At 38.3% G+C, this 27971-nt stretch overlaps 1 protein-coding gene across 2 annotated transcripts in view; it reads right to left on the bottom strand.

The window, feature by feature from the left end:
• The window catches only part of cdkal1 (CDK5 regulatory subunit associated protein 1-like 1), a 171492-nt gene that overhangs the window by 133364 nt on the left and 10157 nt on the right, over positions 1 to 27971 (bottom strand). For both annotated transcript variants that reach the window (XM_088386707.1, XM_088386706.1), the window contains exon 5: positions 17026 to 17110. In XM_088386707.1, the coding sequence (XP_088242833.1) occupies positions 17026 to 17110 (85 nt within the window). The remainder of the gene's footprint in view (positions 1 to 17025; positions 17111 to 27971) is intronic.

The raw sequence follows: 27971 nt of genomic DNA, 5'->3' as shown, positions 1-27971 counted from the left end.
ATGTTCCTACTTTAATTTAAAAAGGAGAGCAAAATAACCAAACTTTTTTTTTTTTTTTTAACCATAGTGGAAAATATGATAATACTAAATAAAATAACAATTTTGCCATGTAGGAGAAATTGGTTAAAGAAGAGAACATTGTTGGAAAGATGCCTGGTCCATAGACAACAAATGACATTGCAACAGCTCAGAGATCTGTTTAGTTGACACGTCAAACTGGCTCCCCTCTGAATCTAAAATCCTCTTAAAGGTTGATGTCAGATGGACAATAGAAAAACACAAATATTGTTTATTTACTTCACCGACAGTTGACAACAGCTGGAATTTCAAGGCCAAGCCTGGAAACAATAAGTGACTTCAGAGTTGTCTATTTATATGCATTATATCTAAAATGATAAAATAAAATAAAACATAGTGGGCAGAACTATACATGGTGAAGCCTCTACATTTATGGGGGGGGGGGGAGCATGGGAGTGTTTCCATGTCACCTCCAGTTAGTGGCAGTAAGATTTGAGACACTCTGCCTGTCTGACAAAAGCTTTTGGAGGCGCAGCCCAGACTCGACTATGAATCTTTAATAATGAAGCCTCCTGACAGCTGGAGGTAGAAAGGGAGGGGTGAAGGGAGTGAGGGGGTGCATGAATGTGAGGGAGGAATTAAGAGGACAGAGGAGGAGGAGTAATAAAAGTGGATGCAAACTGTCAGTTGTGTTTTGGTTCACAGCGTGTTTGTATTCTTCAGCAAAACAAAGATAGTGAGGTGGAGGAGGTGGGTGTGTAAATATAAAATAAAATTAAAAAAAAACAGAGAGAACATGTTGAAAGACGACAAACGACCAATTCGGAGCCAAAACGAGCAGAAGCACACTGGATGAAAGCTAACGTCTGTAAGATATGACCGGTGTGTAGTCAGGGTCATTTTAGCATCTCTTTTATTTCAACATCTATTTCTGCACAATTATAAATGCTTGTTAGACATGCAGAATAATAAAAAAAATGAAGAATGTGAAACAAAGACACTGATCTAGGTTCTACTGAAGATGGGCTATCACGTCAACACCACTGCCAACTTAAAGAACATTGAGAAAGGTCACACGTTTCGTCTGACTTGAAAATGTTTTCCAGATGCCATTAGGCCCCTGCTTGATACTGATATTTATGACAGTATTTGATTATGTAAAATAATGATTCAACAGCAGGATTCATTATTTTTATTAAGCCATTACCTAGGCATTGGCAGCAGACCATTAATTGGGTAATCATGAAGTGTTCCAATACCAACCACCAATACTTAAGGCATAACGAAACCAAACCACCATAGTATTATTTAAAATAAAAAAAAAAAAGCTTTATTCTGTCAAAATCAGTTTGGATGAATCTAAGATCAAGTCAGGTTTAACATTACATACTGCCACAGTGGTATTGCCAAATAAGTTTTTGAAAGCTTTGTTGAGGTCCATACACATCCGGTTGGCACACGTGCAACTATATAATGTTGCTACTAAGCCAACATAAAAAAATATATGTATTGGTCTATACTACAAGGTAAAGTGCAAACCCGCAGAGTGAATAAGATTGATGCTGTTGGAACTGAGCTCTGCTGAGATAAACTGATGTCTCACAATATTTTCTGGATTACAGTTCAATATGCTGATGTAACTCGGATGTTGAGAAACTTTAAAATCATATTTTGGTTGTTTGCCCAATTGTTCAACCTCAGGGCTGTTCAAATCTGGAGGCTTCACTTTAATGACAAAATGGTGAGTACAACAAGCTGAAATGCTTGCTGAAGCGAGGAAAGCCTGACAGTAGACATTGTAGCTGTAGCCGAGTAGCTTGTTCTCTTGACAGCGCTCGTCATGAAGGACTCACACTCTCATCACAAACACGGTAGAGGTACGCCTGCATAATTCACACCATCGCCTGCCAAAACGGGCCCAACATTCCTCCAATACGATACTTGCTCCCTGCCCATAGACGTCACTGACACAACGTGTAAGCAGGTGGCATCAGAGTCATTGTCTCATCACCTCGAGGGGAACAGCACAGTTTGGTCGCACACAGTTCCCGTATGGGATGAAATGGATTATGCGATGCGGTTGCCTTGGCGATACTTTTGAGCCCAACCGAGCATTCGCTGCCAGTGACCCGGACCAGAGCAGATGTCCCATGAGATCACAAGAAAAGGGATGTGTGTGTGTGTGCGTGCCCATTTCCTTGGCATCGCGCCCTAAACATCTTCAGCCCCCGTCAACTTTGTGTTGCTGCTCTCCATTGCCTGAAGACCACACGCATCCATGCACACCCACAGATGGTATTAACAAACCACATCCCTTAAACATACTGCACATAGTCACGGATGGCGATGTAACAGCCTATGCATAGATGTATGACCTCTGCGGTATGTACAGTATGCATGTATGGTGAGGAGGGATATGCTGTACACACTGTTTTTTAACAGCTGAGTGGACACAGTGAATCAGTCAAATTAGACCAGACTAAATGTCTAACTCAATTGATCAGGTTGACTTAGATAAGCCCTTACTGTAAATACAATGTTGAACCACTCAAGGCAAAACCACAGTGCATGACCTATATAGAAGATGTCAATGCGCTAAGAAAATCTAAAGTGCAAAAGCCAAACATCTGAAAGGAATCTCTTTAACTGCAGTAAAGAAAAAATAATATATGGCTTGCCCGTTCCTAAAAAGCCCAAAGTGATATATCCCCTTGGCACGCCAGTAAGATTGCATTCTGAACATCAACAAGGATCCCTTGCTGGGTTTTGTTGGGTTTCAAGTCAATTTTATTCAAAGAGAGGTTTGTGCACATGAGAGTTATGCCCTTTCAGTGACTCATCCGGCTGTCTGACACCCCGAACCATTTTGCAATACATACTTAGTGGGGAACCACACGAGTTCATTACGCACTGAGACAAGCAAATGTTACTTCTATCATGTAAGCTCATAAGTCAAAGGCCATTTAAGTTTTAGTTTGTAACTTGACCTAAACTTCTGAACAGAAAATTTTCACAGTTGTGAACTTAATGAATTTTAAAACAAGGATTTTCTCTTCACTCTACTTTTCCTATGACAAAACATTGTATGACGTAATATTCAGTTTCACAGAAACATATACTAAATCTGAATTAATAAAGGGTTGACAAGTCTTCCTGTAAATGATTTGATGGTTCAACGATCACCAAAAAATGGTGCACGCTATGCTATATAAAGATCATGGTCTGTATGCTTCATTCTTAACCACACATCAATTTCAATAGATTTTGAAAAAGAAAGTTCACACTGATTTTTTTTTTCAAGTTTTGATCTGAACCTTTACTAGTTTCTCTATACAAGACAAGTCTTTTTCTGCTGATGAAAAGCTTGACAGATTCCACTGCCTTGTAAAAATAATGAAAACATTTGACATTTCAAGACAACTTAAGCAGCACTGTTAAAATAAGCGTGCGTGTCATTCCAAAACCAAACAGGATTTTTCAGATAAAAGCTTATTAGGGAAATTTTCTGTCATCCAATGTGTATCACAGTAAAAAAGCAGCAGCTGTTCATAAGCTACAGCTTATCACAAACCAGGAATTTGAAGCTGCTTGTGTCACTGAAAATCTTTCCGTCCAAAGCGTTTAAGTTGTGCATACATTTTATTTTGGTCACCTTTAAATAATTCCCACAAGAAAAATATTTGCAGTAAGCCAATATTAAAGTCATTTCATTTATTTTATGTCAAGACGGATGGTGGGTAGATGGCTACTATGTCCTAACATGGCCACAGCACAAACATGAAGGTGGTAAAGGGATGTTTGGAGCAGGAAGAATTTAGAGTGAGACGTGACGTCTGAAGAATGGCAAAAAAGTAAAAATAACAAAAGAGAAATACTGCATAATATAACCCAACGTAACGTAATGTAACTGACATACATAAAAAAACAACAGTGCCTTCAAAATAATTTGAAACTAACCATTCCATGCAGTAAAAAAATACATCTTAAATTTTAGCTGCTAGATTTGATTCGGATTTGTACTAAAGTACATTTTCTTTTAGGTGTCTCTCCTTTCCCTTGTCCTTGCGGCTGTGTCTCATCCCCTTGCTCATCCGCTCATTTGCACTCCAACAGTCGTTTCTGGCTGAGTTGACAGTGAGCCAGCCAATCAGCACACTCCTGACCTCTCTGCATTAGCCTAAGCAGCGAGAGGCAAGGTTAAGTACCCATCAAGCCTCAGTAATTAAGATATGAGCTGGTGTGCGCAAGTGTAACACAAGTAGAAAAGGGCAGGGGGATATGCCACATTTTGTCTTTTAATTCTTATAGTCCACTTTTGACACTGTAACAAACTTTTCAGGCTTCGACATCTCGAATTTTGTCATTGCCCCAATTTCAATGTCGCAAGGGATCCTGTTATTCACTCAAATAAGAGTACTTATTTTTGCTTTAGCTATACGTCTATTTTTCTAATGTTTTATTCATGTTTCCATATTTGTTTTCCAGCAGCGGAAGATGAATCATCAGTGATTGACAGGCTGGGCGACATAAATGTAGACAAATACATGGTTCCATATATGACGACTATAGTTTCTCATGGGGAAATAAGTTTATAAATTAAAATGCCTGACAAACTCTTCGCCTATGAGATTTGACTACAAGTAAAATATATGAAAGCTGTTTATGACCCACATTAATTCCAGAGAGTCATAGTATATATTTTTTTAAATAACTGTTATTTTAAAAAAAAAAACATTATTAGGCTTTTCCTTAAAAGGATAAAACCTGGGACAGAAACAGTTGTACATCAGAATGTGCTGATGTGCTGGACAAACCAATTAAGATTTATACATTCAAATTTGTTCAAGGATATATATTTAAATGCCAATCCGTGATCTCTATGTTTCAATGTCGGCATTTGTCAGATTAGGTCACAGGGTGAGCTAAAGATACTCCCGAAGAGTGTGAAAGCATTAATGTAAAAATCTATGCTATTACCGGTATCTCTTGTATCTTTACAATACACGCCAAAGTGACACCAAACCGTGTATGCGTGCGTGTGCGCATTGATCCCAAAGTGGAGAGCACTACAAATCCTTGCCAGGCTGACAGAGGTGAAAGGGCATTCATGGTTGAAGGAATCAATGCAAAGTTAGTTCAAGCATAAACAACCATGATTGGTTTCAAGATCATGAATTATTACATACGAGCATTTGTTAAAGTGGAAGGGCACAAGCTCAGTGACCTGGGATGCAACAAAAATCTTCCTGGAAAATCGCTTCGCTCACAACTCACCCAAACATAAAATGGCAATTTTGTTATACATAAAAAGCAGACTATTTGTTAGCCTCCGAATATTTTGAAGTCCAGCAGTAGACTGGAACAAAAACCTTACCAAAAAAAAAAAAAACCTGTCAAGCCAATAAAGTACACACTAGGTGTGTTTGGGTCTGAATTCTGAAAGTTCTACTTTGTTATGATTGTTACCTTTTAAAGGCCTGTTTCTTTTTTTAAGACATTTGATGCATGTTCACTTCCACTTGCATCTGGAAGCAGATATGTGAATACATGTAGAGCGGCAATGTTTGGGGACGATACAGACTATAAATGGTCTCATAAAGCACCACCGTCTTAACTTAGCTGTTAATTTCCCCGGCTGATGTCTTCTCCCCAGCGTAGCCTCAAGTAGTTCCTTGGTGGCTCATCAGTGCCTTTAAAAGGCCTTTGCATTTAACCGCAGCCTTATTTATTCGAAATAACATCCATTTAAAAGCCAAGCACGCAATGCACAAAAAGCAACTGTCTGATTAAATTTCTATGCAGAACCCCATTACTTGAGGGGGTAAAAAAAAAAAGTATGTCTTTACCCCCCATCTGTACAACTGCTTGAGCTCACACCAATTAAGAGGAAGGTTCAAGCTGACGGGCGGTGAAATGTTTGGAAACAAAATTGCTGAATGAAGAGGTGTTTTCTTTTCATACTTTTGGCTTGTTAAAAGAATTTTTTTCTTTTAGTTGGAAATATGAAGCAGTCTCCTTTTCTTTGTCAACGCAAATGGATTTCATTCAGTAAGCTTTATAAAGCGGCTGTTTCTGTAGGCGTCAAATCAAATTAAACGAGATGATTAAAAATTCCATTTAAGATATATTTTAATCATACATCATACTTTCAAGATGTAATTGATAGAGCTGGAAAAAAAGGATCAAGCCACCTAATGAGTGATTTTATTTCATACTGTGCAATTAGCGTTTAAGAATTCTTGAGGTTTTTTTCTTTCCCCTACCTATTTTATGCTGTACTGGCCTTAGTAAAACATAAATCTCTACAAACTATTTGCTGTACTGCACATAAAGTCTCACTAATTAACTTCACTGATTATTGCAGGAACTATTATATAATCTCTTTATACAGCACAAGGCCTTTATGTCTTTAAAACCAATTAGGTCCAATACAATGTCATAAATTTGAGTAGACTGGGTTCTCATGGGTATTACTAAGTAAAAAAATGACAGGACTTATTTAAAGATTTTTTTTAACAGGACAGGATTTTCAGAACACATTTAACTAATAAAAATTCTGTAATAACACAGTCGCAAGATTGAGAAGCCAAATCCAAACTTTGTTTCCAACTGTCGCAAGAGCCCCTCTCCCGTTCCACTCAAAGCAAGTCAGTGTAATTGCACGGCAAATAAAAGCATCCATATTGCACCTTATGCATGAAAAAGTATGAAAATCAAATAGTTCATCAATATTGGGCTCTCCGATATCCAAATATTTGTATTTCATCCACACATTTAAAAAAGAAAAGACTTTTTGTGGATTATACCCCAGCTCATGCTGTTATAAGTTTGTGAAACAACAAAATTCAATAGTCTCAATGACCCTTATTTTGGGGGAAAGTGCACTGTGGTCCCTTAAAGACCATCCCTCAACCAACACAATTGCATGTCAAAGTCATTGCCGGGCTCAAATGATATTCAGGCAGCCACGGAAGGGAGTAGCCCATATACCACATGTGGCCTGATTTCCCCACAGCAATATTCCTTCCTTGTATATCTCCAGCTATCTGTCTGTTTGTTCATTGCACCTCAGAGGTTAAGGACTGCCCCGGGTATATTAAAGCACCAACCCGATGACCTCGTGCCTTCCAGAGCTTGGCATCTTGCTGTTTATGTGCCCGTGCTTCTATCCGTTTTTTTTGCACATACAGTGCATGCACCTATGGCCAAGTTGTAAGCCTAGGGCTTGTGTCACTCCAAATATTGTTTGCTTAAATTGTTTCCTGGCTCGGTTGCAGAATCTCCATCTGCGTTCTTCGAAAATAAGAAATAAATCAAGCTAAATTAACCAATAGTTAACTGTAAATGGTTTTATGGCTCTATTGCAGGGACTGTAATTTCTTTGCACCAATCAACAAGTTAGCCATTACTTCACTTTTGACCTCTTTAAATATATGCCTCATCCTTATGCTGAACAACTCATCATGCTGCCATTTATTTCTATTTCTATCACATCTCCTGCTTCTCTTTCGGTCCATGCACCCCTTCTGCAATCCCCCTCGAGGTTTCAGCATAAGCCACTGAAAGGTCAAAAGTTCTACTGTCATTTTACATGACTTAATGTATATCAAGCATGTCTGGAAGATTTAACTTATAGAAGATGGATGTGACATCCACTGGGAAGTCAAGTGTGTCCTTCCCAGGTCTTAATCAGTGTGTGTTATTTCAAAGTTTCTCAAGCGATACAGCTAACAATCATCACCCTCGAGGTGCATGGCAACATTTAGAGAGGGCACGACTGTTGTCTGTAATATCTTGCCGCTAGTCGAAACTAAGCCAGTCACTGCTCGTTTAGCAAACAATCCGAGATTCATAGCTCACCAGAGAAAATGCATCTGGATGCACCTTGGATGAGCTACTTTTCTCACAGAAGTTAAACATTTTTAGCCCCCAGCGTGTAAAAACCTGCACAAAAAAGGCTTTAGGTTTAGGCTCATCTGTGACTCAACTGTCATGTTTGTGCTAAAAGTAGAGTGTGTTTGCTTAGGTTTGTGGTTTCCACACTGTCTTTGTCCGTTGGTGAACGGATCCTGGTTGATCAGGTTTCAGCATCAGTTTGGTTGAGTGTCATAGCACTCTGTGTTTATATAAAGATACTTGATAGGAACACAGCAGCTGCTATGCTGGCTGTTACGCATACACACCTGCTACCTGAGTCAGTGGTGTCTCTCATACCTTCTCACACAAAACACGGCTTAAGTACATAATGGCCACCTTTACTATTTTATGCTGACAAATGTGACCAAACAAATGGTGAAAACAGATTCTCATCTCCACGCCGCATTGCTGTTCTTCGTATCGTTCGTGTCACTGAAGCAGTTTCATCAAATTCAAAAGAACAAGTAAGGTGGAGAGGCAGGTGCTGCGTGCTTGTGTGTGTGTGTGTGTGTGTGTGTGTGTGTGTGTGTACGCAGAGTCAATGTGGTATTATCCATATGCCAGCTGCCAGATCAACTACATCTCACGCAATGACATTTCCTTGCACTCATCGTCATTGTCAAGGCACCATTTAATCAGACATTTTTTTTACCTTATTTTGAGACATTTGTGAGGCATAATTTTCAATTTACTTCTAAAATCAAAATATCAAAGGATTCAAACGTTATAGTAAGTGGAGTGGAATGCCAACTTATTTTATTTAGTTAGTTATTTGTTCATTTGTTGTTTTAATGCTGTGGGTTTACACTACATATAATTTTGTATTTATCACTATATAAATAATTTTAATTGTTTAAGATTCAGTCATGGTCATAAAAGTTAAGACCATCACTATACGAGTTTTTAAGCTCTTTAACACTGCGGAATGTGAGGATACTGATGTTGTATGTTCCTATATTGGGGCTCATCAAAGATCTTGATTAGTCGATAGCATTAGTCATGTGACTTTGATAGCTGTCTGACACAGCTAGTGTCAAAAATGGTCAAGCATGAAATTTTTTGTCTAGTAGTTGCATTTGTCTGGAATGTCTCACAAAAAGGTGAAGAATCACTGTTCTTTTGCTATTCATTTCACCATGCAAGACGGCTAAAGTGTCTGGGTCAGAGGTGGAATCAATTTATACCATTGAGAATCTGTGAAAACCACCTGTCACCCATCTGTGTGGTATCATCTTTAAATTGTGTTTTTCATGATACCCATGTTGCCAAGGTGGAGAGATTTATGAGCCGTTCTAAACACCAGTCAGTGTTAGCCTTAAGCTTTTGCAACACAGCTGAAGATGAAAAGGAATTTCATCTTCCAGCATTTTTATATCCACTGTATCTCAAGGTTTTCAACTAACAAACCCAAGACAAAAGACAACTCACAGAAAATGTGGCCAATTTTGAGTAAAGGATGTATAAAAAGTAAAGTCGCCAAAGCGAGTGAAGGTGAAAAAGTAGAGTGGCGATAAGTGAGTGAGAGAATGAGAGACAAAGAGCTGTAATGCTGTGACCTAGTGCTCATCTGTCATCACCAGCTGAGAGAAAAATGTCCTGAAGGAAAAAGCTGGAGCACCTGAAACATCAAAATGGACTCTTCTAAACTCTCGATCCTTAACAGCTTTGCAAGAGAAAATGTTATTGCTGTCACATTAAGTGCATGTATCACCAAATTAAGCAGCTTGCGCAAACTTCTTTCTTATTTCTTGTATACTAATAGTTGGGCCCCTGGAGTGACACAATCGTGACTATTATTTACATACCACCCTCACAATGCCAAGAATTTGACGCTATGGTTGATGTCAGCGTAGTATGCACCTATCTGTATGTATTCTGTTACATCACTACTCAATTCTTGTGATTTTTTCTGTGAGCTTGACGAGAACCTCACATCCACTTAATTTCCTGAATAACAGCATTTGTGCTTTCTCCGATAACAGTACTAATCCTTTGTTGCATTAAAAAAAAAAATCCATTTCCATTTACTAAGGAGAGAAAATTAAGGAATCTCACGTAACAGCTGGTTATATCAAAACCGTTTGGCAAAGAAAACCGTTTGGCAAAGTAAAACCAACTTAATTGCAAGAAAAATGACCTCCATTTTCACTGACAGCTGGTTTATTATGAACACCCACACACAGTATGTTGTAGCTGGTCAGAGAGAGAGAGCTGGAGAATTCAGAAATTATGATAATAGTAACTAGAGAAAGGGTGGCAAGTTGTAAAAGTACTATAGCGCGAATGTTTTCATCAAATCTAAGAGTTCAAGTTTTCATCAGAGTTGAAGGAGAGAGTAGATCGTCCAATTAAATAGGTAATTATAAAATTAATTTTGTTTTGTATGTTGGACAAAAATATATTTTTCATTAAATATTTAACAACTGTGTCAACAGTTGACATTGACAGAGATGATAGAGATGTGGATTCTTAGAATTGACATTTATAAGTATTCGAATGCTGCAGTTTCCAACATGTTGAGTGATTAGCGGCCATAAATATCACTGTTAGTACATTTTATTGATATATTTTTAGATTTGAAATGTTCTACAAAATTTTAAGTAACTTTTTGATGGTGGCAATCAGAGACTAATTCTACTATTTTAAATGTGAGTCTTTCTTTACAATCGGTTCTATTGTTTTGAAAAAACATTCAATGCCACATATTATACATAATATAATATCACAATACTTGAAATATAATTTTAGGATGTCTAAAGATATTTCATAGAAATTGTCTTTTTATTAAGATTGTCTTTTAAAATTGTCTTTTATTAAGATGTTATGAAGAAGAAGCAATCATGTGCCAAGTATCTTAAAAGCTGACGCAACATTGAGACTCCCTCTGCATAAGGAGAGAAAGTTATTAGCATGAGACACTTCTCATCCTGTCCTATCCTAAAGGGAGAATGCAGAATAAATAAAAGAATATCTACTTTCCCTCCGTTCTTCTTTACCAGCTTCAATATTAGCCATATGGTTTTAACCTTCAAAATACTGTATTAAAAAATATTGGGGATAATACAACATCAAATGTTTGGCCTAGTTTAAAAAGTCATTGTTTCAAAAAAAATTCTCTTATCTTTGTCATGTTCCTTTCAAAACTAAAATGGATGATATGCTCACTGAGCTATTCAATATACTAGATTAAATGAGTTCTTAAAGCACCGAAACTAAACTCCAACTCAATCCCTAGACAAAATGCAAAATCTGACTTGGTATTCAAATGTGCTCAGACTTTTGCAATACACCAGGGTGAAAGGTCTCCTTTTTATCTCCAATCCTATATTACCAGTAACTTGGGCTCTCAGGGCTTCAACCCACAATTGAGATTCAGCTGAAAAAAAGGCTGGAACCCTGTGGGGTGTCTTAAAAGCAACCGTCCATCTGAGACTGAACGGATAAAAGCCTGTAGTTGTTTGTGACTGCTGTTTTGAAAAGCCTTATAAAAGCCACAGCCACAACGTGACAGCCTGTGATTATGCAGCCATTCATTTCACCAAATATTCATGTACACACACATGCTAAGCATAACACAAAAACACATGGACGCGGTCCTATACTAGTTTGTGTGGGATATGATATGTCCCTTAATTTGGAAACAGACTAAGATTTCTGGCAGTGCATTTGACATCTTAAAATGTAAGGCAATTCATATTTAATTCATAATATCAATTTTTTAACAAAATATTAAATTTTAACAAAATGTAAAAGCCCAGGTTTGATAACTGCCTGGATGGTTTAGATTCTCATCTGTTGCCACCCTGGGATCCACATTTCACTTATTGTTACATCGTCACCACCAACATTTACGAACGTTAAGAACAATAGAGAACATCTTTTGTTTAAAAAATAGCCTCTGGCAACGCATGCGTAGGATATGTTTTCCAAAGGTGTTACCTATCACTCATTATGACTTCTGCTTGCCAGAGGCTGAGTTGCACTTTATTTGCTCATGGTGTAAATTATGAGGACGCTATACCTCCTGTCGCTTGCTTAATTACGTTCAATGAGGAAACTGTTTACATCTTTGTACCGAAGCAGGAACATCAAACGACTGCATGTTTTTTTAAAAGCTGTCCACGACCCACCCTAAATGGATCGCGATTCTCTTTTGGGTCCTGATTCTGAAAATTGTGATGCTTAAAGCCGAAGACCGGTTTGCATTTTGTACTGATCATTTTTTAAGGAGCCAGGCTTCGTGAAATGTGCTGTTTTAGCCGGAAAAGTGGCTCATGTGATTCTGATGTCACTGTGTCTCATACTTGCTACAATATTAATCTGAATACTTGTTTATTCAATAACATTGAAAGCAAGATATCCAAATACCAAACTGTTCGATTGCTGAAGCCCAAATGGTTTGTTTTGGTGGGTATTCAAGTTTGTTTGATGAACGAAAACATTTAAACACTTATGTTTTGAATTCAACACATTTGAAATATAAGTGTGATAAAAATGCTGAGGAAAAAAATAATATGAAAACATGTTGATCACCAAGGAAAATTAAATCTGATGCTTTTGAGTGTGGACAATTCCTGTATCCTGCCTAAAAGTTATAGCTTAAAAATGAAAAAGAACCAAATTGATGTAGTAAGACTATTAATAAACTGAATGCCCTCTGACTTGACATTCCATTGCAGAAAGTCTATAAAACTTTTCAGTGCCTCTGGAAAATGAGAGGAACTAATACCTGGCCATTCAAAGCCAATGGAGCTGATAAAAGTCAAGTCCATTAGGAAAAGGGATTTAAACATTATTAGCCTTCCATCACATTGGCGTCATCCCTTCTGATGTCTGCTTTGCTTATCTACTACTTTTCCAGACTTGAAAAGGAGAACGTAGTATACTCAGTAAACGCCGCTGTGCAAGGAACAAAGCCTCCAGGTTTCAAGGTCTTTACAACATATAAATCAGAAAACTGACATGGCTGATTATTGTCATGTTATTGACAATGTGGTTTACTGATTGAACTTTTTTTTTTTTTTAATAATAACACAACCAAAGAAAAAGAACAACAAAACAGACAAGACTAAGCTAAAACAAGAAAATTAAGTCAAATTGTTTTGCATTGCCCTTGACTTTTGTGTGGTCCTTGGAGTACTGAAGCCAGTACATTAGTATCGGAACTCAGAAATACACTTTTTACATCCCATCAATGGTCTGCCCATTTTGCTCTTTCTCTGTGGGGAGTTTTGTTTGTGTCTACCCTGAAATGTAGGCTAATGCCCTCCAGAATTGACAAATTTAATGCCAATCCCTGGGTTGTACCAAAACCAGCCCTTAAGCAGCATTTTTTTCTGTGCGTGCAAGCGTTTGTGTCTAGTCAACGACAAATGTACGTCTTGTCGATGGGAATCAGTGGACACAGACTTAAAAAAACTGCCCAGAGTAAAAGAGGAAAAAAATATAAAGGTCACTCCGGATTTCAGACGACATGACTTTTTAGTTCATTTATAAACGACAAAGCAGAAACAATGTCTTTATTGTACCTAACCACAACGTACCAAAACATTTTCAACAAATAATATGACCTAATAAAACCTGTACAATTGTACATCTGAAATTTATACTTGACTGTCACTGCAGAATACATACAGAAGGCTCACCCACCCTACTGCCCCGACAATCGCCCGGTTGCTTTGACTGTGTGCCCAACATCAGTGGGCAATTTACTAATGAGCAGATGTGGCTAAGAGCTCTATGATGCATATGCACCACTCTTAACTCTATGAAGCAAAAATGTCATGCATGCTCTTTGACTGGGTAATTAAATCAGGAAATTAAAAAAAAAAAAAAATGCTTTAAACTATGCAAAATATAAATTATTCAATCGCATTAATCACTATTTGAAGAAATGAAGCCTTCTTCAAATAGATCTTCAAATAGATCTTTTGGTCGTTACATAATATTTTACACCAATGTGATACCGGTTATCATTTTAAAATGTTTTAGAAGGATGCAGACTCCGGTTAGGAGAGAACCATCACTGGTAAAATATAACATATTGACCTGATCAAAAAGGAACTATGATAGGTATGAACTATGCATTTGTTTATGGTGTTTAAATTCGAATAAATTAAAGTAACTTGATGAATGTCAAATGGTGTTGTCTTTACTTTTTTATATTTCTGTAGAAGACAATGTGTAAAAAATATAATTTAAGTAAGCAAAATAATACAAGATAAATTCATGTTAGGAAATAAATTTAAAAAGCCCAAATTGTCAAAAGTAATAAGGTTCATGTACAAAGAAACTTTGTCCAGCAACATCTTTAACAACTGAGGGCAAAAAGAGTTTAAAGTTTGATGTCTGCAAAAGCAACGTTGCCAAGAAAGCGTTTCTAGAGGCCATAGTAATTACTTGCAGCACCAGAGCAAACATCTGGCTAAATACACAATATAAGCAAAGCATATACAATTTGGACACATTCCAAGGGTTCATTCTGTGTGTTGTGTGTCCCTTTTCAATTAAAAGGAATGTTCCCCCTCACTCTCTCATGGTTACTTTATGAATATTAAAATGATAATGAAATGAATTTCAATATAACAGGGGATTGGTGTATTTTAAAAACTGATGTACAGAACTCTGAATTTGGTACTAATTCATTAGGCAAACATTCTCTTGATCATAAAAATGACTGTGGAGACAGCCAAGTGAAAAATTCAACATGCAAAAAAAAAAAAAAATATGCAAGCACAAACAGAGCTGTTTAATTACATGCCGGTGAGCAACAGCTTCCGTAACTCAATCAGAGTCAATGATATGAAAGGTGTTTGACATCAAATAAACTATTAATTTTAGCATTTTAAAACATGCATACATGCATCCCATTATCCTTCCTAATTGACTTGTTAGCATTCCTCAGTTGCAAGATTACCAGTTTATACAACAAAGTGAGTACTTAAGTTGTAGTGTACATTTGGGTATGATTTTGACCAATAAACAATTAGATGACACCTACAATATGGTTGAACATTTAAGATGAAAATATTTCATTTAAGTGGCAGCATGGTGAGTTTGTGGTTAGTGCGTCAACCTTACAGCCAGGCAATCTGGGTTTGAATCTCAATCAACCAGTATCAATAATTTTAGTGTAATTGGATGTAGAGAAATGTTCTTAAACTCTTGAACTAATTACTCAGGGGGTTGTTCAAAATCTGATGAACCTTCTCATGTCCCTGCTTGTGAACAACCGAGCCAAATTGATGATCCCTTTACCCCAATCATGACACTTGTCTTTGTAGTGTATTCATCTGAATACAGGTTGAAAGATATTTGCAAACCATTGCGTTATGTTTTTTTTTATTGACATTTTACACTACGTTCTAAATTCATTGGAATTGGGGTTTGTAGAAATCCATGCATGTTAAGCTCCTTGCCGATTTTAAATTTCCCCTGGTGTGAATTAGTTTGTAATTAACAAGGTGTCTGTTCGGTCTGTACCGTGCCTTTTGCCTAATGGGAGCTGGGATGGGAGCCAGCTCGCACAGAAAGCACACAGAGTAAGCGGAATATACAGAGGATTGATGGATGAACAACGTACACAAGTCATATCCCCATCTGCTCACATTCTCTCAAAGACTCACCCTCCAAAACATTCACATCCATACTTGGCACGGAAGACTGCTGTGCCCCAGTTCTCCAGAGGTAATAAAAATGTATTTACACTCTGCCTCTCTTAACCATAACAGAGGGGTCTGAAATCCCTTTAAGTTTTCACTAAAATCCATGAAAATATAGCCAGTACTATGCATGGGAATCTATAACAATCTCATGAATTCAGGAAGTTACCGTGCGATGCAATTTAATTAACCATCATTGAGGAATCTCAAGAAGTAGTTTATTCTCTGAGTGTACATATCTGACGTACTCTCACTTTTATAACACTGTAGGTGAATGCTTACAAATGCATGTAGCTCAATTTTACCTTTAATCTCAAACAAGGATCAGCAGGCTTGACTGTGGGCTTTAAACTTGTAACAAAAACATCAAACACTCTTGTTAAAAAAATAATAAGAAAAAAAGAGGACATTAATCTTAAAACTGGACAAATCTTTGTTTGTGCGACTTAAGATCTCATGGTTTTCGTATCAGGAGGCGCACGCACGCATAGTGGTCAAGAGTGTGACTGAGTGCAATGCAGTGCAAGGGGATCTGTCATCTTGCATATTATTTCTTACAGTCATGAAAAGATTAAGGGGATGGGGGGGCTCTGATACTGTACCTCCTGCAAGCTTCAAGTGCTGTAATAAAAGGCAGACACACACTCTATTCTTTCTGTGTCTGTGCTTCTAACGTCAATGGTAAAAAAATGAACAAATTAAAAAACATGTGACTTATTATGTTAGATTCCTGGTCAAACAAAAAAAAATCTAAAGAAATGTGTTCTACAACCCCCCCTCCTTGAAAAAAGTAGAATCCAATGATTTGCAAACCCCTTTCTGCCTATATTTAATTGAGAAAACTAAAGCTCAAACTCATTAGCTGTTTTTCTCAGAAAGAGATTGAGTCACTAATATTTAAACCTGTAACCAAGAAACCAGCATTTTACTTATTATAAAAAGGCTCTGAATTTCCAGCATATAAATAATTTACACAAGGTTCAAATCGACAATAATCGTTCAGTGTAAAAAAAATATGATTTATGCAATAATGCACTTAATTATACCTACACTCACTTTACACGTGTTGATTTTTCTGGGAGGGCTAAGAACAATTTAATTCCAAAATTGTTACAAACCCAGTGAATCATTGTTTGCTCTCACGGCACAACAAGCACATCCGCTGGGTGTGGGTGTGCCCCCGATGAAAGAAAATTAATCAAAATGCAAAACAGTTTCTAGCTTAATTTGACAGCGTTTATGCAAATGTACATCCCTTTCTCTAATTTTCCGCTCATGTGTGTGTAATGTGCATTGAAATAGCCGTTTAGCAGTTCTGACAAATGTTACGGCCAGGTGGGCTGATTGTAGACCAAAATTTACAAGTACCGGTAATTAAAAAGTTTAATATTGAAAAGGTTGGTGAGAAAAGTAATAGGGAATTCAGTACTTGATTGAGTTTCTGAAGTGGTCTTCTGCAGGATTTTTGACAGTGCAGCTATTCAGAAGCCACAAATCTGCTTCGGTTGGGTCATCTGAAAAAAAACAAGATTTCATTGTTCATTATTTAGTTAGGTTATGATGAAATATTTGTAAAAAATAGACATTATGCAGACACTTTGGTCCTGCACCATTCTAGTCTATGGATAAAGGTAAGGCCTTGGATGTGTGACTTCCCACTATTTTTATGAAAGTTTTTTTTTTTTCTCCAATATTTTCCTTTTTTTTTCTTCAGAACATCAACTAAAACTCATGCATTAAGGAAGACATTACTATCTAAATCATTGGACCTTAACCTGGGTTCGATCGAACCCTAGGGGTCCAGTGAGTCGTCTCAGGGGTTCGGCAGAGCCTCCACTGCGGAGAGCCGAACACACCTGAATGTTGTGTAAATTTGTGATAACGCATATCTGAACTGGTTTTGTAAAGGCAACAGGAGAAGTCACTGATTTGCTGGTATCTCTGTTGTGAGTTTATGCAAGATTTGAAAAAAAAAAAAAACTAACACAAATGAACATGCTTTGACAACAGAAACAATAACAGCCAATCATGAGTTCCAAAGTTTCCCATTGAGTTTTCTTGATCAGTGTGGCAAAGTTACTTGCAATGACTCAGCATGTAAGTATGCTTATCCTTCAACAACTCTATGAAACGCTGTGATTAGGAAATCCCTGGAAAGTTGGATTTGCATAACATTTGCATAGGTATAGGGGTGTAGCCAATGGCAAAGGAGTGATTTGCTCAGTTTTTGCATATCATGGCCATCAGGCAATTATGTGAAATGTTGTTACTGCAGATGTACGCAAAAAACTGTTGACTTATCTGATGAAGAAAACCCCTGAGGGTTAAGACAAGCATCCTGAAATTTGCGAGCATCTCTGTACTTTAAAAACTTGGTTGAGAATTATTGAACAAAGAGGACCTGGAGAGATCAAGTGGCATAAATGGTAGTATGAGCTATGATACGAAACTACATTATTAAACCTGTATTATTTTTGGTCTTCAGTTTACTACAATTCAGACAGCTATCGGTTTTATTTTGTACTATTAATTTATTAAAAATAATCCCAATTCAGAGTGAGTTGTCGGTGTATTATAATGATAAATTCTGTTTTGTACAGTGACTGTCCCTTTTATCAGACATAAACAAAAGATTTAAAATGTTATGTATCACAAGAACTAGTGGTATCAGTTATATAGCATCGGTATCGGTGAGCACTCAGGAGTTATACTTGCAGCCTGTGTATATATACACGGCAATAACATAAATCACAACTTAATTCCATTTGGACCCAAACATGAACTCTGATTTATATGGTATCTAATATATGGGAAATATTACATCTGACCCCAACTGCTGACCCCCTCAAAGAAATTGAGTATTTCAGTAAAAGAGAGATTGCAGTTGAACCCACGCAGTGAAAATAAGACAACCTTTCCCTGTGTGTCCATGTGCTTTGACTCTGTGTTTGTATGCGAATTATTCATACAGTGTACGTCTGTGTGTTATTCACATATGTGACCTGTGCACCATGTACCCAAGGTTGTAACACATTTCAATCACACATTCACTATGGAGATTAGGAGAAAGGGTCAGTGTCGGGGGTGAATTTGTGAAAGCAACATACAGATTGGTGGACAAAAAGCTGGGGTTAAAAGCCAGTGCATTCATACAGAGAGCAAAATAACTGTAACAAATATGTAAACAACACGATGCCACAAGTGAGCATGAGTAGAAGTAGTTACCATCCAAATACAAGCCAAGAAAAACGAAAAAATGACTTTTTTTCTGTGCTGTAAGTCTGTTATTGATTTACCCACAGGTGTGTGAAGCACCCCGCAGAGGTAGAGATGAGGCTCAGCTGGAGTGTCAGAGAGCACCAATGCACACACCAAAAAACACATCTAACAAACAGGCAATAAGATGATTTCCCAAAACTCCAAGTATGCGAATGTGCACAACATATAAACAGGAAGTGTAAACTGAGTGATTTGCTCTCATTAAGTCGACAGCTGTTGCTATCGGTAAAATATAATCTTTTTTGTTTTTTCTAAAAGTAAGTATTCTATGTTGTTTAACTGTGTCAAAACATGTTCAAAGCCTTCAGCACGTCTGGCACACCAAACGGTCTTGTCTGAAGTGTGAAACAATAGAATGATGCCGCTTACGAGCACTATGCAGTTCCCATGGGGATTATTCTATACAACCTTCTTGGGTTTTCAGACCGTCCAGGGAAGTTGAGAGAAGTCAGATCTTATAAAGTGATGTTAGAAAGAGATCTCTGGAGATTCAACTTTCAGAGTACGAGGCCCTTTGATACAGACTTCTTTAATTGCCACTCTCGATTATGGATCCATATCATGGACTATAACGCAGGTTTCTTTGCATACTCAATTCGTACGCTTCCTTGCAGACTTACTTCACCAAGTTGTTTACATTTTTTTCTTTTGTGGCTCCAATGGGGCTAAGAATCTAAATTACAAAATTAAAACATGAATAGATGTTCCAAAATTTTGCAGTCAAAATGCATGTCCTGCACTGTTAGTCAACTGTGCTAATTTGTCTGTATATACCTGAAGACCTAACGTATGTAAATGCCAAAAGGTGAGTTTCATAAATTACTACCATTTGTATTAAGTGCTCGTGCACTTATTTGTTTGCACACATGATGCCACATAATTGTTTTGCTATTTAACCTAGAACGCTAATTAATACTATCGGTAAACCTCATGTGAAAACGGTTTGTGCCGAGTAAGGTACCACTGCAGTTTACGTAACATGTACTCATGATTGCATACATGCGAGATGCATGGCATCGGTGCTTTGTAATCCTCTTAGTTCTAAATGTTTTTTTTTTTGTGGCAGCCATATCCAATTACAATTCTGTTTTCAATTATCCACAGATTTTGTCAGTCACCATCGCCTGCAAATAGCGGGTGTTCACTCGTAAACTATAACTCAATCCTCAAAAACAATTTGGCCGTTTAGTTATAAAGGCTTGCAGTATTTCTATTTTTAAACAGCCCAAATGTCGAGAAGAGCTACGGAATTTAATTCTGTGCACCACTGGCAATTCTGACGACTGTACCGGACTTAACTGCTATATATTTCTGATTTCCCTAAACTTTCTGCTCCAGAAACACTAATCTGTGTTTTTTGGTCCGTGTAATGTTTCCATTTCAGCAGAACAGATCCAAACGGCCCGAGAGTTTGTCAGGCCAATATTTTGGCGCACAGCGGGGTCCAAATGATAGCGTTCACACTTGATCGAACAAACCATACACTGAGAAATAGCACCAGAGTTCATTTTATCCAAAACAAACCTGTCAAGTGTGAAAATGTTTTGCTTGAATTTAGTATAAATTTGATGAGATATTACTTTTGCAGGGGGCTGTGAGAGAGAACACCAAATGGTTTTGGGGGAGCCTAACTGCATGTTTTACTTGTTGCAAGATGGTAAATATGTGATGCTCATCTTATGCACTTATGGAAATTCAGCATATCTTCTAAGCAGCAACTTAAAAGAGCTAAAAGCCACCATGATGAGACGAAGACACCACAAGTATAATAACAACACTATCTCTGACTCTCCCTTTGAAGCATTTAGCTCTGGTAGACAACATTGAAAGGTAAAGGCCACTGACAAAACACTGTCGTGCGTGTGTCCACGCACACATGCAAATGTATGCTCGAGAGACACAGAAGATGCAGACAGCGGCCACCCTGGGGCTCAATACAATGCTTGTGAGCTTCACACACACATACTGTATCATGACCCAGTTTTCCACCCGATCCCCCACACATTGCCACACGCACGCGCACACCAACACATTTGTGTTGTCATTTCTGTCTTGTTCCCTCCCATCCTTTCCATCCCATATCTCAATGCTGGCCTCCCGGCACGGCCCCTCTTATCTACTATCTTCACACACAAGGCAACACACACACGACACAGAGAGGACATGCTGACCTTGGGATGCAATGCCATAGAGGGTTATAGGAGCCAGCATGCTGGTGCAAAGGGTAGCTTTGGGGTGAATAGATACACTTGACTGAGCTAACAAGGCCTGTCTGGCCTTATTGGCTAACCAGACTGCTGGATGCCAGGATGGCTCAGTGGACAGGTGCACTGAAAGGCAGTGTGGGGGAGTGACCGCAGTGCTCTGCATCAAGACAACTTGGTGACTTTAACTCAAATATAAATGCTTCTTGGATGGTAAATGAGCATTTGCTTGTATCAAGCTTTCCCACCTTCAAGGCACTCAAAGCGGTTTAATGCTCTCCTCATTCACCTACGAATGGCGTGGCATTAGGAGCAACTGTGGGCTCAATATATTGCTCAAGGACACTGGCATGATCACAGGTGCTCAGGATTGAACCTACCGTATTTATTGCACTATAAGGCATACCTATAAACCTCCAATTTTCTCAAAAGCTGACAGTGCGCCTTATAATCAGGTGCGCCTTATATATGGACCAAAACTGAGCCACTACAGCAGACGTGTCCAAAGTCCAGCCCGCAGGCCAAATGTATATATATATCTTATATATGGACAAAGTTTTAAAATGGGCCATTCATTGAAGGTGCGCCTTATAATCCGGTGTGCCTTATAGTGCGGAAAATACGGTACTTTAAACCCACCATTACAAAGAAAGAGGATAGACAATAATTAATTTCATTAAATTATGACGTATACCAGAGCTAACACGACCCGTACTAGCGTGCACCAATCAAAATACAGATTACTTTCAACATGTGTATGTATATTTAAAGATATATGGGCCAAGTGTACAGTATGTGCGTGCACATGAGCCTTACTGACGTGGCAAATTTGTATGGGCCTTAGAGGATTAACGAGTTTCACCTCCAATCAAGTCACACACAAATAGACACAGATACACACACACTATCACAAACACACTTACACACACGACACACACAGGGGGGCCTGGGGGTTTGGCGGTTGGTCTATCCGTCTAGAAGGGTGAGCAGCCATTCAGGCATGGATGATAATGCAATCAACTGTCATTAGAGGGACTGAATACACGCACACAGGGCACAAATGATGCTCTTTCAGCTGTCAGTCATTTGTTCAAAATCACACACAGGCCATTTCGTTGCAGCAATACAAGTTTCCCCAAGCAGACAATTGTGCACACATTCCCCAGCGCAAATATTTTAAAATGCAGAGGAAAGGCAAAAACAATTTTCAAATATCGTTGTGAGGGCACAACATTTTCCACATTTTCTCACCAGAAATAAATTATCTCGTGCCGTTACACAGCAACATGTTACTGCCTGTGCAGTATTATTTTTAAGAGTGAATATTTTAATGTCTATATACTTGTTTTAATTTGTGATTAAGTATGTATAAATTTATTGTATGTGACGTAAAAATAACTGCATCTTATTCAGTTATTTTAATTGATTAGTATTTACAAAGGGGATGGAAATTCAGGCGTATTATGCAAGGTGATAATTATGCTTTGTAAAAATGTAGCGAGAAAGAAAAAAGCAGTTGTGCAATGTTACATGAAAATATTGGAACATCACTGATGGGCTAAATCACCCAGCTCTATCATGCAACATTAAGCTCTTCAGAGAGATGCAGAAAAATTGAGGTCATAAGCTATCACAAAAAAAGCGAGTGAAAACAGACCCTAAAGCCATTTTAGCTCCAAAGAGAGGAGTGCCAAAATTTGATCACATGCTCCATGTTGTGTCCCATGAGGAAACCTCTGTTGGGGCTGCATACTTGGAAAAATGAAAAGAAAGGATAAAGCCACCTCCATCAAACTAGAGGCTAGCGAGGTCGAGACTATTGCAAGCAGCTGTCAATAGTGTGTGCAGAGTCGAAACTGGTAAACAGGATCACTAGAGAGCTTTGCAGAAAAGACATAGTCCATGCTTAATCTCATGACATAGCTGGGTGGGCGAATGTCAATGTGCATCACTGTGTTTTCGGAAGCCGGAGTGTTCGCTTAGTTGAGCACAGTTGGGGGCATACCAGAGATATCCTACCAAACAGTTTGACAGCATCTTAAAAACAACCATGCACTTGGGGATTGTCTCCAGTTTTTAACTAGCAGTGAGTCCATTACATCTGATCTCATGGTGCTGTAACATCAAACGGGAGGAAAGTGGGCTGAAATGGGGGTGTATTAAAAAAAATTGGGTGCAAAGGCCGAGTAAAGAGGGGAAAGTATTGCAAAGTTAGAGTGAGGCACAAGTTTTTACCCTAGCTGTGATGCATAAGACTCAAACGAGGATGTTGCTTAGTTTTATTTAAAGAAAATTTAAAGAACCTTAACAGCGTCGCGTTCTTGTCTATTCTTAGCTTCACTCTAACCCACCAAAATTGTATTCACTGCTCCATGTTGAAGTGCCATGTTTTCTTTTAAAAATCTGCGCAATCAGATCAGCATTCAGATCTGTTTGGCTCAAGGCCTTCAAGTTGAAGCCAATCAACCTGACCTGGCCATTCAAAAAGGCAGCTGGCAGCTGGCAGGACATACATGTGACTGTCCAAAGATTTTTATTATTATTGTGTCATGAGCGGTAATTTTCTCATTTCCTTTAATTTAAAATCCAAAATAATCACGTGTTCACCCACGTCACAGAACAAACTGTATTAAACTTTAGAAGTTTCACTTTAAAGTTACTCCAATGTGTTGTCGCATAATAATAGGTGATTAAGTCGGGTTAATTCAAGATAATAGGCAAGCAATGCTTAGAGAGAAACAGGAATGATAAATGCTGAGTCAAGCCAAGTACTAATTTGGCTGCCAATGAGTACACCTGGGTTCAGCAAATACGTTCCAGCTGACAGGAAAAGACTAGAAACGCTGAAAAACACGCAATAACATTGAAAACATTAAGCTGGAGAGAAGAAAAGAACTCAGAGCACATATGAGCTAGAAAGATTCCAGTGGTAGTGATAAAAATGTGATAATGGCTTTACTGTGATTTTAAATTCATATTAACGGTGATTTATTGAGCTGCGTGCACGCAGGGGAAAGAAACGATTTTTGCCACTGCACATCCCACCTTGCATAGAGACAATGATATGAAGCCTCGGTTTCAAGCACTAATTGGGGCCAATCACGAGTCTGCGGCCCAGACAGAAACCCATTATGGTCATCAGTGCAAGCATGAAAAGATGTTCCACACAGTCAGGGAGACTGTTAAGAGTCAAGGGCAAGAAAGTCAGCGTCTAAGGGCAGGAGGAAGGTTAGATAGACAGTCATTTACTTGTGATTTCACTTTTACCGAAACGTTTCTCCAGAATTATGGAACCTTCTGCTCAGCAAGTTCACATTTTGCCTCAGTGAAAGAAAATGAAAACAGATCAATGCTGACTAATTAAATATAAAAAGATAGAAATGTAATGCTTGAAGTACCATAATTTCATGCGACTATAAGACAAACCAACTAAACTTAGGGGAAAATTAGGGTTTAATAATGATGCCCTACATTTTTGACATTACTGTCATCACAGTTGTTTGTTATTTGCCCTCGGCTATGGCACTTCACTTTCATTAAGAGATGTGCATGCCAGCCGTTGTGTGCGTGTTAAGTGTATTCCAAAAGCCATACATTAGGTTGCAGTAACTATGAAATGGTCTGGATGAGATCCAAAAAACATCCAGGTGTGTGTGTTTTCTTCCTTTTCTTCCATGTTTGACCCCTGGAACACAAAGACAAAGAAAGAGCAGCGTAGAAGCCACCTGTATGTAAAAGCTCACCTGCCCTGGATGAACTGTGGCAGGTGGGGCTAAAGCTTACAATTGAATAAAAGTGAGAAGTAGGTGCTGATGTCAACCTCAACAGGTTTACTCTATACTATACAGTATTATTCTTACTATTATAACCTATTATTATACCATTTTCATAAGAATCTGCTGCATATCTGTTATCCTCTCTAAATATCCATCCATCCATCCATCCATCCATCCATCCATCCATCCATCCATCCATCCACCCATTCGTCCATCTGGTTTCAAAGATTTAAGACGGTCAAGGGTAAAGGTTGCTGTATTGTCCACCCTTGACAAACTAGAAGATAGAGAAGATTTTGAAAGAGAAAGGCGAGCTTTGTGATCAACATTGAGAGCACAAATTGTTCAATCTCTAGACCACACACGCAACCACGCACATTGTCACACATCTCCGTGGAATACGAGTTGAGTTAAAAAGCAATTTTCTTTGACTTGCCACTGTGGCTAATAACCCTTCCGATATTTACGCCTTCATATGTTAAGTAGCCTAATTCGATTAATAGTGATATGAGGCCTTTATCCGTCCGTTTTTTTTACTCATTTCAAAGTGGAATTGAAACAATTTAGGTCATCTGGCCCCATATTCCCACAACCAGGCTGAGGGACATGCAAATCAGATGCAAATGCCACAAAAATGTGGAACTAGTCATGGGCCTGAGTAATAAATACTGAATTTAGCCTCTTGGCATTCCAAAAACAGCCAGTTGGGGTTCAAATGCAAATGGTATGCAAATAGCCCAGATGTAGAGCGCTTTTATTTTTCCTGATGCACTGAGCACACGGGGGCATCCTGGTGGCTTCGAAGGCACAGGCCCATAACACGGCCATATGATATCATGGTTTTGAAGCCAGCTCATCGTGCAATCCCCGCGACTCATTTGCATTCCTCTTCTGACACTTTCCAAAACGCAATGAGTTGTCCGACTAAACTGAAAGAAAACAGCCTAGAGGTGTGTAAGACATTCAATGAGATGTTAAACCAGAATTGGAGTCAATCAAACATGGAAAAGAGAATGATGAAATCATTTTCAAAAAATATATAGACGGAAGAATAGAAAGATAAGTGCACAAACAAAGGCAGCTGCAGGACGGCAAACTGGCCCAACTGAGATGCAAATCGGATGGAAGCCAAATAAAGTTAGAGTAAGGATGGTAACGTCGTTAAAAGCTAAAGATACTGAGGCAAATGAGATGGGGAGAGTTGCTAAAACAACAACTATTGCAAAATTGGCAAGAAAATCTTGAGAACGGTTTCGCAGGACCGAGAGATGCTTCAAGCAATCTTTCTGAAACAGCTTGGAGAAAGTGAGAGGAAAGTTTAAACTCGGCATGAGCACTTTGAAATATAGTTGAGGTAAATATGCAAATAAAAATTTTGTGTGGTGAAATAATCTAAGGGAAACATATTTTGCAAAGCAGATAAGCTTCAATTGGCAATGACTTTGCAAATGAAATCCATCATTAACAAACACACACAGCTTCATCTGCACACACCTGCACATCGACCATGTTGGAAATAATCACTATAATGCATTAAATTTTAACTTAATTGCCTCAAACATACTACCAGATCCAAGTCTGGCTGCCATGCCGATGCATTTGAAACAAACACCGCAAAGCCCTTAATCACAGCCTCCAACCCTCCGTATGAGATTCTGGCCTAAGTGCTTAGCACATGGTGGTAAAAGGAATGTGGATGTTGGCAGAAAGAGAGATGATTAGAAAGCCTTCTCTTACTCAAATGATGCCAACTCGCACACAAGTTACGTGTCTCTCGCTTTCCTTGCGCATCACCAAGGAAAGTGGATGTATTTTCTGGCTTTGTTAAGCAAAACAGTTCGAATCTTGGGATTATAAGAAATCTGAATGCAGCACCTTTAATTTGAATATCCTATCTAACAAAAGGATATGGGGACAAAAGTCATGTCGTAGAAGACAAGGAAGAAGCAAAAACAAAAATAATTAATGTGGGAGATTAAAGTAAATTATGAATGCCTGCCAATTAATTTCATTATTATTATATTATTTAAAGTCCGGGGCAATCTATCCCTACACTACAACAGTAAATATAAAAGCGCACGAAGTTTAAGGGAGGAGAAGCAAATAAGTCAGTCATTTTATCCTTTTATGACATTATCCTTTTTCAGAATGAGCCTGATTAGTTCATAAAAAATTATATTGGGTGTTTTTGTCTCCATAAACAAGACTATGCCAATTCAATTTGGAACGGTGTGGTTCATCTGGTCTAAAATCAAGTTGGATTACTGTGTTCAATAAGCGTTCTGCACCAAGAGGGAAAGCGAACCAAAGCTTGAAAGCACCATGACAGTCGGTCTAACATGTCACAAATACGCAGATGTAATATGCATCATCTCAACATTAGTAAACCCGTTTCAATAGAATCATCTATGGAGCATCCAGAAGATTCTTAACATACCTCAAAGAGTCTCAACTGATACATTGCGGAAAACTTCTAAAGAACACCAAGTAGCTATGGAATATTTAAATTGCTCGCGTGAGAGCTTCCATGCATCTGAGCATGAATACATTAGTTAGGTGGTGCAGACATGGTTGTATCCCGGAGAATTTGCCTCCAAATGAATAAATCATGACAAAATGAAACAATTTGATGTGTTTTTCGGAGTAAATAATACATGTATCGGGTCACAGTATGTGTTCCATATGAAATCGCAATGGGGAAAAAAAAAAAATGTTAACACGAGTGGAAAGTGAGTGTACTGTACTCGCTGCAAATGTACACGTGGTTCACACACCTCGACAGACACCAAAACGCACAGGTACACATCACCCTCGAATAAATTTCAATGACAGCAGATGGCATCAAAATTATCGCATGTCCTGTCACCGTCTTTTCATATGCTAATCTGGCGGCTGTATTCATCTGAATCTCTTTAATGTGTGGTCAGGATCTAAATCAAGCTGCGAATGGATAACAACACACCAAGACAGGAACTCGCCAATGCGTCACCAGACATTGTGAAGAGACAAGCCGGTATTTCATGTATTTTTGGAGGCTTTCAAATTAGAAGGACTCAAGTTATAATAATTCATTTACCTATAAAAGGGCATCCCACCTCAAATTTGGCTCACCGTGA

Source organism: Syngnathus floridae, chromosome 10 (genome assembly GCF_059516105.1).
Source record: "Syngnathus floridae isolate MCC-2025c chromosome 10, RoL_Sflo_1.0, whole genome shotgun sequence".
In the NCBI taxonomy this organism is placed as follows: Eukaryota; Metazoa; Chordata; class Actinopteri; order Syngnathiformes; family Syngnathidae; genus Syngnathus; species Syngnathus floridae.
Note: the sequence above shows the minus strand (reverse complement) of the source record. Positions and strands in the feature narration are given on the sequence as shown.